Below are 16,432 nucleotides of genomic sequence, written 5' to 3' on the forward strand. Positions count from 1 at the left end.
CCTCAGGCAACTGTTTTGCCTTTTTGCATTTCTGTTTTCATGGGGATGGTTTTGATCACTGCATCCTGTACAATGTTACAGGCCTCTGTCCATAGTTCTTCAGGCACTCTATCAGAGCTAATCCCTTGAATTTATTTCTCACTTCCACTGTATAATCATAAGGGATTTGATTTAGGTCATACCCGAATGGCTTAGTGGTTTTCCCTATGTTCTTCAAGTCTGACTTTCGCAATAAGGAGTTCATGTTCTGAACCAGAGTCAGCTCCCAGTCTTATTTTTGCTGACTGTATAGAGCTTCTCCATCTTTATCTGGAAAGAATATAATCAATCTGATTTCAGTATTGACCATGTGGTGATGTCCATGTGTAGAGTCTTCTCTTGTGATGTTGGAAGAGGGTGTTTGCTGTGACCAGTGCGTTCTCTTGGCCAAACTGCTAGCCTTTGTCCTGCTTCATTTTGTACTCCAACGCCAAACTTGCCTGTTACTCCGGGTATCGCTTGACTTCCGACTTTTGCATTCCAGTCCCCTATGATGAAAAGGACATCATTTTTTGGTGTTAGTTCTAGGTCTTTAGGTCTTCCTAGAACTGTTTAACTTCAGATTGTGGTTGGGGCATAGACATGGATTACTGTTATTGAATGGTGTGCCTTGGAAACCAAGATCATTCTGTCACTTTTGAGATTGCACCTAAGTACTGTATTTCAGACTCTTTTGTTGGCTATGATGGCTACTCCATTTTTTCTATGGGATTCCTGCCCAGGGTAGTAGATAAAATGACCATCTAAATTAAATTCGCCCATTCTTGCCCAGTTTAATTCACTGATGCCTAAAATGCTGATGTTCACTCTTGCCATCTGTTTGACCACTTTCAGTTTACCTCCGTTCAGGAACCTAACATTCCAGGTTCCTATGCAATATTGTCCTTTATAGCACCAGACTTTACTTCCACCACTAGACACATCCACAGCCTGACAATGTTTTCACTTTGGCTCAGCCTCTTCATTCCTTCTGGAGCTATTCCTTCGCTCTTCTCTAGTAACATATTGGGCACCTACCCAACTGGGAGGTTCATCTCTCAGTGTCATATCTTTTTGCCTTTTCATACTGTTCATGGGGCTCTCCAGGCAAGAATGCTGAAGTGGTAATTACCTTGTAGCAAAAGCAATAGAATACACAGGTAAAAGTAAAAAACAAAACAAAAACAGATACAATATGGAATCAGATTTGTTCTTCCCTATTACAGAAGGGGATGAAGGGGAGGTGATGCTAGGTCAAAGGTTCTGCCCACTGCCACCGCCTTCTCCACTCCTCCAAGCTAACAAGGCACCAAACCCTGTCTCCCTGCATGCCCCTTTCATGGTCCTCCCCATCCACCACACCTTCTAAGACTTGGGTAGTTGCTGTGCCTACCATACCCCTTCCTCTCCATGTCTCCTGAAATACCTAACTTAGAGATGAGCTTAGTAGTTAGAGACAGATTGTTACAAATACGCAGTGCGTTCAGTACATGCAAGACTCTTAAAAGAGTGCGTGATCTCAAAATGAACAATGGAAAAAAAGTTATCTGTCAATACCCTGCCTTTGAGAATTCTTTGTCCCAACACTGCCTTGCAGGGATAAGATGCATCCTTTCCCATTTCTTGCCAGCTCCTCGAGGTTCTTCCCGCCCCACGCACTCATGAGCGTCTTCCGGCGGCCAAGCAGGGGCTGGGAGTGCGGCTGAGGCGCGCTGCACGCAGCCAAGCGCTCGGAGGCCGGTCTGAGCTGAGAGCGGCGGGACCTCCCCGCAAGGAGCGAAACCCGCGGCGTGGAGACCTGCGCTGCGAGCCCCTGCGGCGCCCGAGGCTCCCGAGGCGCCCTGCCCCCGCCGCCCCGCCGCCCCGCCGCCCCGCCGCCCCCGCCGTCCCGGGGCTCTCCCGGCTCGGGGAAGGCGGCTTCCCGGATCTTGTGCGGAGGCCGCAGGCGGCGGCGCAGAGCCCAGGCGCCGGGAGATAAGACCGACCCCGCTGGGAAAAAAATGCACGTCCCTTCCTGGTGCCCCTTTGGATGGCGAAAAGCGTTTTGACCCGAGGCCTGGGAAATGAGAGGAGATTCTCCGGCCGAGGTCGGTCAGGTGGTGCAGCTGGCGGTCGGATAAAGCTGAAGGGAGGCTCTGGGACGGCTTTTGCCGAGAGCGGCTCGTTGGTCTAGGGGTATGATTCTCGCTTCGGGTGCGAGAGGTCCCGGGTTCAAATCCCGGACGAGCCCAGGCTTTTTCCCGCATAAGCGGTACAGTGTAAGACTTTTTTCCCCCACATGGCTCATTTAAAGGCCGAAATGAAACTATTCTAGTTGCTTGAGCTCAAACCTTGAGCAAGACGACCAAGAAGTACTTTTCACGAAGCGAAAGATCAAACGAGATCACTTCATGTGGTCTTTTTCGTCTGAGGGCAAGCTATGGAAATGCTTGTGCCACTCTGAAACGCACGTGCTCGGAACAGACACGCCTCGCGCGGCCCCGGCGCGCCCCGAGCGGCAGCGGGCCCCGCGCAGGCGGCCGGGCTGAGGGCGCGGGCCGGAGCAGAGCTAGGTCGCCCTTGGAGGCGCCGGAGATGCCCAACGAGCGTGCTCGACTCTGGAACTGGCAGGAATGCGGATGAGTCTCTCCGGGGCATCACATTGCTCTCAAACTTTCCACGTTTTCAGGTTATGTCTTTTAATGGCATTTGAAGTGTGCTATACGTTCAAAAGTCTCAATTCTGTATTTTTCGCCAACATGTATTTATTACATTTATAGATCTAAAGTTAATTTCTTTAGAAATGGATTTAAAGAAAAATAAAAAAGAGGGCTCGTCCGGGATTTGAACCCGGGACCTCTCGCACCCTAAGCGAGAATCATACCCCTAGACCAACGAGCCGTCGTCCTTGCGGCCTTCCTGCCTTCATGAAAGCAGGAAGAATTACTGACTTCTGCGTTTCCAAGTGGTTATTCACTGTTATGTGTTTATATTCCTCAGCTGTCTTGCGTTCTAGTGTAAACGGATTTTCTTTTTCTCTTGATCTCATAAAATCAGTAACAGAAGAAAACAACGGTGTCACTATCAGTGCAATATTTATAATTTTATTTATATTTATGACTGATAAACTGCAGTGAGTGTGTGGCAATTTCCCTGTGGCAGGTAGGTTCCAGATTCTCTCGCCTACTGAGTTCTGGATGTTGCACTTTCCAATAGTAGTAAAATCGTCAGTTTCTTGCCTACACCTTTTATCCTAGTGTTCAAAGCACCATCTTTCCAGCCTTGAGTATTGCCATCCTATGTGTTTTTACTCTATCTGTTTTCTTCAGCTGGAAAATCTGTTTCTCATTCTCTCTTTTAACCTTCTCAGAAACAAATCCTTTAACAAATTAAAAACAAATTAAAAAAATATATATGTGGTATATAACTGGGTTGCAGTCTTATCTCTTCTAATCATTACTTGTTAGAGGACATCAACATTAACAGCAACACTGAATTCTACTGTATAATTGGCAGTTGTTATAATTGGTGTCCAGTTGTCCCAGTATCTCTAAGGCATGGCTTCTTAACTATATTTTATTTACTTTTCATTTTTTTCCCAAAACAATGTTTCCCATATTTATCACTGAGCCACACCCTCTAGTGAGGAAACACCAAGAGTCAAGCATTCCGTTTCTCCCATGAGCTGTTCAGACAGCAGCGAGTTCTCACTACTGTGATTCCGTTAAGGTGCAAGTGACCTTGCCATAGCATAAATGAGCGCCACTTGGTAAATGAGGCTCCTTAGAGGCCCAGCTTGGGTCTTCTCCAGTGTCTTTTCTTGGAGTTACACCTGCTTTTATTACCAGTTTTCATTCAAATCCATTGGGCAGTGGGACGATTCTGCTTTTGTTTCTTGGTTAGAAATTGCTTGAGCTTCAAATTCTTGTGAAAAGGCATGGGGAGGAGTAAATTCAACCGCACAGAGGAAAATGGAGAAAAGAAAAGAGCTTCTTAACTATATTTTAAATTCTTAAATGCTTACTATTGAGGCTTACGCTGGCAAAGCTGGTGCTCAATGCCTAACTGCTGAATGACTGCAGTATGCTCCACATCCCTTAAAACGACAAATTTTGGTACCTGGACAATCAGTATTTGTGAATTGCAACTCTAACAAATAACTAGCCAAATAGGAAACTACAAGTAGACAGAGTGACTATCCTAAATAGGCCTATTTATTTTATTTCATGTACCATTCATTCAGTTTATCCATTCGCTTGCTCATTCACTCAAACATTTAGAGGCACTACGTGTTGTTAACAACACTCTAAGTTGTTAACTTTCTACTTATGGTTCGATGTGAGTAAATTATCGTTCCGGGGTTCTAACATTCAGACCCCACCCTTTGTTTTATTTGAAAATGTCCTAACTTGAGTCTTCAGTTCTTCTTAGGTCCCAAGCCAAGGAGGATAAGAATACCCTTTAAAAATATTCATTAGTTCTAGATGCCAGCAGAGTTTATTCATCAGGACCTAACTGGAAAAAAATGTGCCTTGGACACTTAAGAAGTTTCTATTTCTCCTGGAAATGAGGAAACTACAAAATATAACTCATTAGGTAAAATAATGTAATCACTTCAGTTGTCTGGGAACCTCCATCTCCACAGTTACCAAGAGGTCTGTTTTTATGCTCACCTTTCCCACTTGAATTTATTATTAAGTTATGATCATTTTAGGGCTTTTATTTTTCCTATTTCTTCTCCTCTAGTGATTGCAAGTCTCTGATGCTGGGAAAGGTTGGGGGCGGGAGGAGAAGGGGATGACGGAGAATGAGATGGCTGGATGGCATCACCGACTCTGTGGATATGAGTTTGAGTGAACTCCGGGAGTTGGTGATGGACAGGGAGGCCTGGCGTGCTGTGATTCATGGGGTCGCGGAGAGTCGGACACGACTGAGCGACTGAAATGAACTGAACTGAACTGAACTGAGTGATTGCAAGGGTTTGTCTTTTATTCTACAAGTGCCACTAGACTATCACATTTCCCTCCCAACAATGATTTAGGAAGACTGACAGTAACAAAACTCAGGATATCAGTTGCCCAACTCACAGTGAGAAATGTCTCTCTCCCAGAAAGAGGAATGCCTGTGATATCTCTCCAGAGCACTTCTTTCCCTCACAGGTGAAGCAGAAGTAGTACACAGGTGGTGTCGGGGTACAGGGAGACAGAGAACCTTGAGAAACATTTTATCCCGGCCACAGTGAGTGAAGAAGCCTGGTGACACATCCTTCTCCTATACAGTAAACCCTAAAGACCCTGTCACCATGTTCTCCCAACTTGTGCCTCTGTGCCCAGGGATACCAGGGGCACCAGAGGCACTACAGCTCGGATTTTCAGATTTTCAAAATTTTCCTAGGAAAATGCAATCCCTTTCCTGGATTGAGACAGTCTCTGTAGAAATGTTAATGAAACTGATTTAGCTCCAGATAAATCTTTCTTGGTGTGGCCTGGGTTCATCTTTGACTATATCTTATATCCATCAAATCTCAGTGCTCCTGGAATGGCTTTCTGTCACCACCCACAGATCACAGCATTCCAATCTTCCTCTGGCAACAGATTTTAAAATACAGGGAGGGAGAGAATACCACTGAAAGTACAGGAAGTGGAAGAGAATTCTACTACAATCACAAAGATGTTGGAAATTTTGGTGCCTGACACTGTCTTTTCTACTTCTCCCATTAATTCCAGCTCTAGAAAATTATGCCCATATATATTTGCTAGCACTAACTGCTCCTGGGTGCCTCTTATCTGATCTCTATTAAGACTTAAAGCCCTGAGATGTTCCCAAGGCCAACCCTCCTTATTGTACTTACTGTATTCTACATGAGGCAGGAACTCTGAGGGGCCAACGGATCTGTACATAGATAACTATTATCAAACACGATTCTGCTCATGGTTTTCCTTCTTATTGACTCTGTAGGGAAAATTCTCTCCAAGAAGTCCATTCCTTTCAGAGGTAACACAGCCCATTAAAAAGACTTTTCTTATCTGATGGAAAGTCTTCAATTGATTCTGACTGTATGCCTGGACTGACTGAACTGAGAAGAGGGGTTTCCAGGAGGAAGAAGCAGGTATCTAAGGAGGAGGAGGTTTGTTAAGTGAGACTCTCAAGTTCACAATAGTGATTGAAAATCCAGAGGTTGGTTTGTTTTGCATTTACTATCTCTACAGAAGGATTCAAAACTAGAATGCAAGGACTATGGCTGAAACAACCTCACATGACTTTTTCTTTGTAATTTCTCTGGATTAATTTAATAGACATTCATTCATTTCTTCATTCAGCAAATATTTATAATCTATTTATGATCTGATACTGTTTTTTTTGTGGAAATACTTTGCCACCCTTGCAAGTTCTCATTTCATGGTAGCCTCTCTTGTTGCTTCTTTGGGCTCCAGACCTACATATCTAACTGCCTTCTAATTGACCATCTGGGTTTTCTCAGAAGTTTCAACTGTGTTCAAGGCCCAGTTCATTAGCTTTCCTCACAGACCAGGCTCTCTTTCTGGTTTTTTTGGTGCGATTTTTTTCCTTTATATACATATATATGTATCCTTGCACCTGGTACTGCTTTCTTATTTCTGAGTTCGCTTTTCCTGTTTCTCTCTGGTGAAAATTTATCCAACCTATAAAATCCGCTTCAAATGCTATTTCCTCGATGCATCTTTTCTGGACACCTCGTGGGCCAGTGGTTCTCAGAAGAGGAAGTTATCTGTATTGAAGTGAGTCATGGGCAGCAGAGAAGCTTTTAACATGACACGTATCTTTGAGGATCACTGTCCGTGTTGGCCTTATATTTCTTTTCAAGCGCTGAAAAAAATTTAGTTCAGTACTTGCTTGCTACACTGCCTGGTAGACTCTGTGCTTTCGAGAGCAAAGCCTGGGTATGCTACAACTATAGTACACAGTAGGTGCTCACTTAATCCATTTGTAGCCTTTCCAACATGTGGCATTCCAAAAACATTTCATGAGGATCTTGCTGGCAGAGAAATAAGGTGAAAGGGTGTTTTCTTGTTTGTTTAGTTTTCTTTCACTGGGACTTAGGTAATTGCTATCAGTCTCCCATACTACAAGGCTAGCAGGCTAAACCAGCAAAAATATCAGGAAGGCTGTTCATAAGATTGACTCGAGACAAAACCCTGAAATGAGGGGCTGCAGGGGAATGCTCCTACCCTGCTCTTCTTCCCCTATCATCCTGATTGTCTAATACTTGTTTCCTTCTCTCACAGGGCAGGCCTCCCACCTGGATTCTTCCTTTTTCTACACCCTCATTTTTCTCGTGCTCCTGCCCTTCCTTTTCTCCCTTTCGTAGGGTGTTCTCGTAAGGACCCTTCCAAATACTTTCCAGAATTTTGGGGCAACCAGTAAGTGGCAGACACGTCTTTGGACCAAGTTAACCAACTGGAGCCGGCTCAGGCATGGCACTTCAGAGTCAGGAGGGGGAACTTGCCAATTTTTGATAAATCGAGGGACTTTTACAAAAGAAAAACCCCATCCACATGTGCTCCAGGTAGTAGGAGAGAATTCCCAGTTCCCAACCCTTCTTAGCCAAAATTGGGAGGGGGAGGGTTCCTTAGAGGAGAGTCAGACAAGATGGAGACTTCTTTTTATTAGATTTCTCAATTAGCACATAAATTATCTGAATCCAGGCAAAATAGACCTGGGATACAGGGCAAGGGGGGAAATGTGTTCTATCTGGACGACTGAATCATAAGTCTCTCCCCATCTCATTCCTTTTTTTTTTTTTAAATTGTGTAAACGAACTGCTTCTTTTTCTCTAGGTGAGGCTCAGAGAAACCCAGAAGAGCAGAAACGGAGGCGAAGACAATGAAGAGATCCGGGAGGCTGGACGCTCAGAGACGCAGAGGAGACGCGCGCAGGCCAGAGAAGACGGGCGAACAGCCACGCAGGCAAGCAGGCAGGCACAGGGCTCGGCGGCGGCCGGCACAGCGGGGACCTCCGCCGCTGGCACAGGGAGCCCTGGGTGGGACGGAGACGGCGGGGCCCCGCCTGGAGAGCGGGAATGACGGACAGGCGGGGCCTTCCAATCGCGTCCTTCAGAGCGTGCGGGGCAGGCCAATGGGCTGAGTGCTGCGGCCGCGCGGGGCGCGGGCCTCGGCGCACTGCTGGCGGGCGGCGGCTGGGGCCGCGGGCGGGGAGGGCGGCGCGGCGCGGCTCGCCGACACCGGCCACGCCGAGTCCGGAGCCCTCGGCCGGGAGCCCGGCTGGCTGCAGGGGGACCGGGGTCCAGGGCCGCGGCGGCTGCGGCGGGAGGACGATGGCAGCGCCCGCCGGGGCCGGAGCACTGATTGCCTCCGCAGACGGCCGGCGCCGTCTCTGGTCGGTGCTGGCGGCAGCGCTCGGGCTCTGTGAGTGATGCCGGGGCCGGAGCGGGGGCGGCGGGACCCGGCGGCCGGCCGGGCGCTCGCGGGGCGCAGCGGTGGGGACGCGGGGCCCGGGGAGCGGAGCTGCCGGGCGGGGAGCGCGGGCCCCGCGCCCGGCTGGAGAGGCGCGGAGCCTCTTTCTTCTTCCTGGAGCCCTGCGTGTAGAGGAGAGGCGGGGGGAAGTCCCCACTTTGATCATTTTGGGGGGCTTTCTGGGGAGCGGGCCCGGCGGGCGGCTGCATCGTGCCTTCGCTGAGTCGCCCACCTCCTCCGCTTGGTGACTCTGGATCGCCCAGACCCGACTGGGATTCCGGTTCAGGAACCCGGGCTTCTGGCAATCTCCACCTCTGGGAGTCGGCGGAAGGTTGCAGGGTTTTCTTCTGTGGGGCCTTTGTTGGTTTGTTTCCTGTTGAACGACTTTTGTTTTACCTTGTTGGTTCCATTTCCAGTGCTCTCCAGTCCATTTTTTTAAGTCACGGAGATGGAAGGGCCCCAGAGTTTCATGTCTTATCTCTGTAACCTGCAGAGCACCAAGAAATTAGCATTACTTCTGGGTTAGGGTGCAAAGAGCTGAAATACCACTGGAATGACCTGGCTTAACAGAGTTTCATGAAATACATAATAATTCCAGACATAGGCATAGTTTGACAAGACATAGGATATTAAAAGGCACATCTGTCTTTATTTTTAAAAAAAATCCACATTTTTTCCTTTGCCAGATATAAGTGAGATATAAGGTTAAAAACCTCAGGGTGGATTTACTGAATTGGATGAATTGTTTTACGGACATCTGCAGTGGTGTCTGCCATAGAACGTTTTTGTGTATTGTTGCTCAAAGCAGTGAACTTGTTGCTGTCTCAGAATGTAGTTCAGTTATGGTTATAAAGAGAGCCAGCTCCTAAGAAACCATGGAGATTTGTTCATTTCTTTGTTTTGCAAAAATATCAGTTGCATCACAGTATCTGAACATAAAAAACTCAATAATAACTTTCACAGAAAAGCCCTGTATGTAATTTTTGGAGCCAGGAAAAATATTTAATGAATGACTTGACGAGCTATAAAGTATAAATGTAAAAGTCCCTTCACTCTGGTGGTTGATAGGTGAAGATATACTTTGCATATATAAGACAATCCATTCTGTATAAGTGTCTCTTCTGAAGATGGGGGAAAGGTTTGGAGCATGTGTTTTTTGGTGGTGGTGGTGGTGATGGTAATATTCCTGTTTTAGTGAACAAGTAGAAAATAGCTTAAAATTAATGTGTATCAGAAATCTTGTTTATTCAGACAGAATTATTATGCTTGAGAGGCTGACCTCTGTCTTTATTGAGGACAAAAGCAGTCGAGAAATCTTAATTAAACTCAGAGTACTAAAAAGTAGCTGAAGTGAAGAAATAAATATTAATGGATACTGATACAAAAAGATCATCAGAATTACATTAATACATAATGTAAACTCTTCACCCTACCTTTTCTTGTCGTGGATACTATATATAGCAGTTCACGTTTTACAGAAAGCCTTCTTAAGTTTGATCTAGATACAGTTATTCCACAAACATTTACTAATCATTTTTTAAGTACTCAGTTCAGTTCAGTCACTCAGTCGTGTCCGACTCTTTGCGACCCCATGAATCGCAGCACGGCAGGCCTCCTTGTCCATCACCAGCTCCGGGAGTTCACCCACACTCATGTACATCGAGTCAGTGATGCCATCCGGCCATCTCATCCTCTGTCGTCCCCTTCTCCTCCCGCCCCCAATCCCTCCCAGAATCAGAGTCTTTTCCAGTGAGTCAACTCTTCGCATGAGGTGGCCAAAGTATTGGAGTTTCAGCTTTAGCATCAGTCCTTCCAATGAACACCCAGGACTGATCTCCTTTAGGATGGACTGGTTGGATCTCCTTGCAGTCCAAGGGACTCTCAAGAGTCTTCTCCAGCACCACAGTTCAAAAGCATCAATTCTTCGGCAGTCAGCTTTTTTCACAGTTCAACTCACATCCATACACGACCACTGGAAAAACCATAGCCTTGACTAGACGGACCTTTGTTGGCAAAGTAATATCTCTGCTTTTTAATATGCTATCTAGGTTGGTCATAACTTTCCTTCCAAGGAGTAAGCATCTTTTAATTTTATGGCTGCAGTCACCATCTGCAGTGATTTTGGAGCCCAAAAAAATAAAGCCTGACCCTGTTTCCACTGTTTCTCCATCTAGTTCCCATGAAGTACTAAGCACTGAAAATATTCCAGGAAAGATAGTCCCTGGCCTCACATAATTTGCAGTTCAGTGGGAGAAACAAAGTGTGATAAGCAATAGAAGAAGTCTTTCATTAATGGTTTGCTGTAAAAGCCCAGAGGAGAATCGTCATCTCAGACTGAATTTCAGACTGCTAAAGAAAGGGATGCTTGAACTAAGTAGGTATTGGGAGAAAACAGTATATGCAGAGTCATGAATGAACCCGTGGGTCAGTCAGCGTGGTGAGAGGTTGGAGTGTATAGGAGAGATGGTGGTAGTTGAGGCAGCAGACCCAGCCAGAGCCTCTAACTCCCAACGGACCTTGTTTGCCATTAATAAGGCTGAATTTTATCCTAAGGGTATAGAGAGCCTGTGAAGGATTTCTCTATTGAGATGTGAAGGGTGGGTTTGAATGATGTGAGGCTGAAGAAACCAGAGTGTTATGTAAGAAATGAGATCAGGAGGATTGAAGACCTGAATTAAAACGGTGGGTTATGAAGAGAGGACATATCCACGAACTTGTTAGGAAGTAGATTTGATGGGGCTTGGAAATTGATCTGATGTGGACTTAAAAGATGATCCTGAGTTTTGTGCTTAGGAAGCTGGGCATAGTTCTGCAAAGTTATGCTTTTCACAGATGAAGAATATGGGATGAGGGAAAAGGAGTGTTGGAGGAAGAGGATGATGAAGTTACTTTTGGATATGTTGAGTTTAAGATGCTGCTGAAATATCTCAATAGAAATGGGACAGTTGGGTAGATGGTTCAGTTGGGTAGGAGAGGAGAAAGTTCTGGAAGGAGATACGGATCTGGGAGGCTTTATGTGGGTAGCAGTTAAAGCTATGGATTGCTTGGATGAGGTCATCAAGGGAGAGAGTCCTTGAAGGCCAAGAACAGAGTTCTGGGGTATATGGAACCTGAGAAGGAGACTCGTTGAGTAAGAGAAGTACCAGACGAGTGCTGTCTTGGAAACGGAGAATGTGAAGTTTTAAAGGAGTTTTAACTGTGTCTGATGAAGAATGTGAACACTTCAAGGATTCACTGAATTTGGCAATTGGAATGTCTTTGGTAAGCTTTAGGTAGGCTTGAATACACAGAACATGAGGAAGAAATCTCAGTAATTTGCAGCACCCACTTCAATAAATGGCACCATCATCCATCTAATTGCTCAACCCAGAAACCTAGGATCCTATCCTTCAGTCCCCACATCCTTTCAGTTCTCCCATCTCCAAAATAATCTCTAGGACTCACCCACTTTTTTTTTTCCCTCACCCACTTTTTTCTTATTGGTTTACTCCTAGATTTTTGGTCGAAATCACTGTCATTTCTTGGCTGTGTGACTGTGGTAACGGTAGCCTCCCAGCTGGTCTTCCCATTTCCCCCTTGCGTCTTTTTAGTTCCTTCTTTACACAACCGCAAGAATGATTTTTATAAAAATGCAAATCGGTTCATGTAGCTTTCTTGTTTGAAATTCTTAATGGCTTCCCATTGCATTCTGAATGACATTCCAACTTCTCCCATGGCCTACAGTTCTCTACATGATCTGGCTTCTGCCTGCCACTCTGACTATAACTTCTGCCCCTTGCTCACTGTATTCAAGCCATGCCGCCATCTTTCTTGGAGACGGAAATGGCACCCCACTCCAGTGTTCTTGCCTGGAGAATCCCAGGGACGCGGGAGCCTGGTGGGCTGCTGTCTGCGGGGTGGCACAGAGTCGGACACGACTGAAGCGTCTTAGCGGCGGCGGCAGCCATCTTGCTGCTCTTCGACACTCATTCCCATCCCAGGTCCTTTGCACTCGATAAGAGATGTGCTCTTTCCCCAGAACTGCCCACAGCCGTCGCGTTCGTCAGTGAGGCCTTGACCTGAGTGTCGCTTCCTCAGAGAGGCCGTCTCCAGGCACCTATCCAGTGGGGTTCCCTGTTACAATTTCTTGGCCTTTTGTTTATGTCCTTACTGTAATTTCTGTTTGGTGGTTCTCTTTTCTCTTTCACTAGAATCCAGGACAGAGATCATGTTGATCTCAGTCATAGGAGGTTCACATGCTCAGCTTTATCAAGGTCTTCCTACGTGGTTCTCTTCTCAGTGCCCTCCCTTTGATAGCAGGTACCTTGTGAAGTTGGAGATTCAAATTCCTTTGTAATTCAGCCAGTCTCAGGATGAGATTTTTGGGTTTGGTTTTCACAGACAGCTCTGTGTCTGTAGGAGATAAGTACCTCTTTCAGGGAAGGAGTTTTCTGGTCATTTATGAGCTCTTGAGTTGGGAATTTGAATCCCTGAGCTCATCCCATTCTTTCTGACTATGTCTAGTGACTATAGGAGCAAATTAACGTACATCATTATCCTCATTAGTTTGACAAAAGTTTTCAAAAGTGTTATGTGCATGGTCATTCCAAACTCCTGCTTTTGTAATTGTTTGATTAGGAATATTAATTGTTGATGTTTTGTATATCTCTGTTGCCACATTTTGCCAGGGACTATCAGTGCTCTCTTTACTAAAATTTACATGGTGCTTTAAATCTAATCAGAGTGGAGAGCGAATTCCCAAAATTCCAGAACCAATTCAGAAAATTCATCCTTAAGATTCTGTTCTAGGAAGAACCACTCTTGGTACCAAATTCTGTTTTAGTCAGAATTGTCCGGAGACACAGGACCAGCAGGATGATGGGCGGGAGCGTGGGCATTTTAAGCGAACGAATCGCACAGTGGTCTCCACCACTTTGTTGTCGCTCAGTCGTTAAGGCGCGTCCGTCTCTTTGCGGCGCCGTGGACTGCAGCACGCCAGGCTTCCCTGCCCTCACTATCTTCAGAGTTTGCTCAGATTCATGTCCATTGAGTCGGTGATGCTATGTGACCATCTCATCCTCTGCTGCCCCTTCTCCTTTTGCCTTCAGTTTTTCCCAACATGAGGGTCGTTTTCTAGCGAGTTGACTCTTTGGATCAGGTGGCCAAAGTATTGGAGCTTCAGCTTCAGTATCAGTTCTTCCAATGAGTATTCAGCATTGATTTCCATTACGATTGACTGGTTGGATCTCCTTGCGGTCCAAGGGACTCTCAAGAGTCTTCTCCAACACCACAGTTCAAAAGCATCAATTCTTTGGCACTCAGCTTTCTTTATGGTCCGACTCTCACATCTGTACATGACTAATGGAAAAAACACAGCTTTCACTCTACGGACCTTTGTCCTCAAAGTGATGTCTTTGCCTTTTAATATTCTGTCTAGGTTTGTACAAAAAAGGTCTTAATGACCTGTATAACCATGATGGTGTGGTCACTCACTTAGAGCCAGACATCCTGGAGTATCAAGTGGGTCTTAGGAAGCATTACTAAGAACAAAGCTAGTGCAGATGACAAAATTCCAGCTGGACTATTTCAAATCCTAAAAGATGATGCTGTTAAAGTACTGTGCTCAAGATACCAGCAAATTTGGAAAACTCCGCAATGGCCACATGACTGGAAAATGTCAGTTTTCATTCCAATCCCAAAGAAGGGCAATGCCAAAGAATGTTCAAAGTACTGTACTTGCACTCATTTCACATCCTAGCAAGGTAATGCTCAAAATCCTTCAAGCTAGGCTTCAACAGTACATGAACCAAGAACTTCCAGATATACAAACTGGATTTAGAAAAGGCAGAGGAACCAGAGATTAAAATCCGTTGGATCATAGAAAAAGCAAGAGAATTCCAGAAAAAACCTGCTTTTGCTTCATTGACTACACTAAAGCCTTTGACTGTATGGATCACAACAAACTGTGGAAAATTCTTAAAGAGATGGGAATACCAGACCACCTTACCTGCCTCCTGTGAAACCTCTATGTAGGTCAAGAAGCAACAGTTAGAACACAACATGGAACAACAGACTGGTTCAAAACTGGGAAAGGAGGACATCAGGGCTGTGTGTTGTCGCCCTGCTTATTTAACTTCCATGCAGAGCGTGTGCCCGTGTGCTAAACCCCTTCAGTCATGTTTAACTCTTGCAGCCCTGTGGACTGTAGCCCGCCAGTCTTCTCAGTGGGATTCTCCAGGGAAGAATCTTGGAGTGGGTTGCCATGCCCTCCTCCAGGGGATCTTCCTGATCCATCTTGTATGCATTGGCAGGCAGGTTCTTTACCGCTGTCACCACCTGTGAATCCCATCTGTAGAGTACATCATGCGAAATGCAGATGATACTGCCCTGATGGTAGAAAGCAAAGAGGAACTAAAAAGTCTCTTGATGAAGGTTAAAGAGGAGACTGAAAAGCTGGCTTAAAACTCAACTTTCAGAAAACGAAGATCATGGCATCTGGTCCCATCACTTCATGGCAAATAGGTGGGGAAACAATGGAAACAGTGACAGACTTTATTTTCCTGGGCTCCAAAATCACTGTGTACAGTGACCACAGCCAAGAAATTAAAAGATGCTTGCTCCTTGGAAGAAAAGCTATGACAAACCTAGGCAGTGTATTAAAGACATCACTTTGCTGACAAAGATCTGTATAGTCAAAGCTATGTTTTTTCCAATAGTTGTGTATGGATGTGAGAGTTGGTCCATAAATAAAACAGTGCTGTAGAATTGATGCTTTTGAACTGTAGTGCCGAAGAAGACTGCTGAGAGTCCCTTGGACTCCAAGGAGATCAAATCAGTCAATCCTAAAGAAAATCAACTCTGAATATTCATTGCAAGTACTGATACTAAAACTGAAGGTCCAGTACTTTGGCCACCTGATGCAAAGAGCTGACTCATTGGAAAAGACCCTGATGCTGGGAAATATTGAAGGCAGGAGCAGAGGGAGGGGTGACAGAGGATGAGATGGTTGGGTGGCATCACCGACTCAATGGATATGAGTTTGAGCAAACTCCCAGAGTTAGTGAAGGATGGGGAATCCTGGTGTACTACAGTCCATGGGGTCGCAGAGTCCAACATGACTTAGTGACTGAACCTAACATTTAGGGAAGATAATCTGCTTTACTCAGACTCTGCCAGTTTCATTGGCAATCTCATCCAAAAACACACCTTCATAAAAACATTCACAGTAATCATTCAGCAAAGATTATTGGCCCCGTTGGTGGCTCAGCCAAGTTGACGCATAAAGTTAACCAGCACATGAGTAATGAATTATAAAAGGTAAGCTGTAAGCGGAGATCTCAAATAGTTGATTTCCCTTTGCTGTAAACAGTTCTCTTCTTTGCTCTAGGTTAGCACTTCTTACATCTCAAGTCAGTATGATCTGACTTCTGCCTCCTGTCACCTATTTGACACTTTAATAAATGCTCAGACAATAAAGAATCTGCCTACAATGCTGGAGACTTGGGTTTGATCGCTGGGTTGGGAAGATCCGCTGGAGAAGGGCATGGCATCCCACTCCAGTATTCTTGCCTAGAGAATCCCATGGAGAGAGAAGCCTGGTCTACAGTCCACGACTGAGCGACTTTGACACATGCACACCTTAGCTTGCCAAATCAACTGACCTATTTCATGTCTTTTCTTCTGGACTTTGCTTCCTTTACGTTGTCAACCTCTCTAATCTTACTTCCTTCTTCTTTGTGACATTACTTCTGATCCTCATTTCTCCTCACTGTCTGTTCTAAGCACTCCCCCAGCACCAGCCTGTACCCTAATATTGATTTTTCCTTCAGTTCTGCTCTCAGCCATCTGCTAGTCTCATCATGCTCATCTTTAGTGATCGCATCTAGTTTTGTTTTTTTTTATTGAAATTCATATCTGGCAGATAAAGCCATTGATATTTATTAAATAAAAGGTGACTCCCAAATATACCTCCAGTTCTTGGATCTGTAGACTCTTACCACTGA

The 16,432-nt window shown here is 45.4% G+C and overlaps 1 protein-coding gene, 2 non-coding genes and 1 pseudogene across 5 annotated transcripts in view; 2 read left to right on the forward strand and 2 right to left on the reverse strand.

Annotated features, from left to right (window-relative positions):
* The first annotated feature begins 2,176 nt into the window (after positions 1–2,176).
* TRNAP-CGG (transfer RNA proline (anticodon CGG)) lies at positions 2,177–2,248 on the forward strand. The gene has a single exon. It is a non-coding gene; the product is annotated as a tRNA-Pro (tRNA).
* A 578-nt stretch (positions 2,249–2,826) lies between these two features.
* On the reverse strand, positions 2,827–2,898 carry TRNAP-AGG (transfer RNA proline (anticodon AGG)). Its single transcript has one exon. It is a non-coding gene; the product is annotated as a tRNA-Pro (tRNA).
* Positions 2,899–3,780: 882 nt separating this feature from the next.
* On the reverse strand, positions 3,781–3,936 carry LOC148778256 (putative ribosomal protein eL39-like 5 pseudogene; annotated as a pseudogene).
* Positions 3,937–7,828: 3,892 nt separating this feature from the next.
* MPZL1 (myelin protein zero like 1) overlaps positions 7,829–16,432 on the forward strand; it is a 71,966-nt gene continuing 63,362 nt past the window's right edge. The window contains exon 1 of one of the 3 annotated variants that reach the window (XM_088835999.1): positions 7,829–8,402. In XM_088835999.1, coding sequence (XP_088692125.1) covers positions 8,057–8,402 — 346 coding nt within the window. In that variant the 5' untranslated portion in view covers positions 7,829–8,056. The remainder of the gene's footprint in view (positions 8,403–16,432) is intronic. The other 2 variants (XM_055401773.2, XM_055401774.2) reach the window with 2 other exon arrangements.

The sequence above is a fragment of the Moschus berezovskii genome, chromosome 4 (assembly GCF_049115385.1).
Source record: "Moschus berezovskii isolate FMDL1 chromosome 4, NW_MosBer_1.0, whole genome shotgun sequence".
Taxonomy (NCBI): Eukaryota; Metazoa; Chordata; class Mammalia; order Artiodactyla; family Moschidae; genus Moschus; species Moschus berezovskii.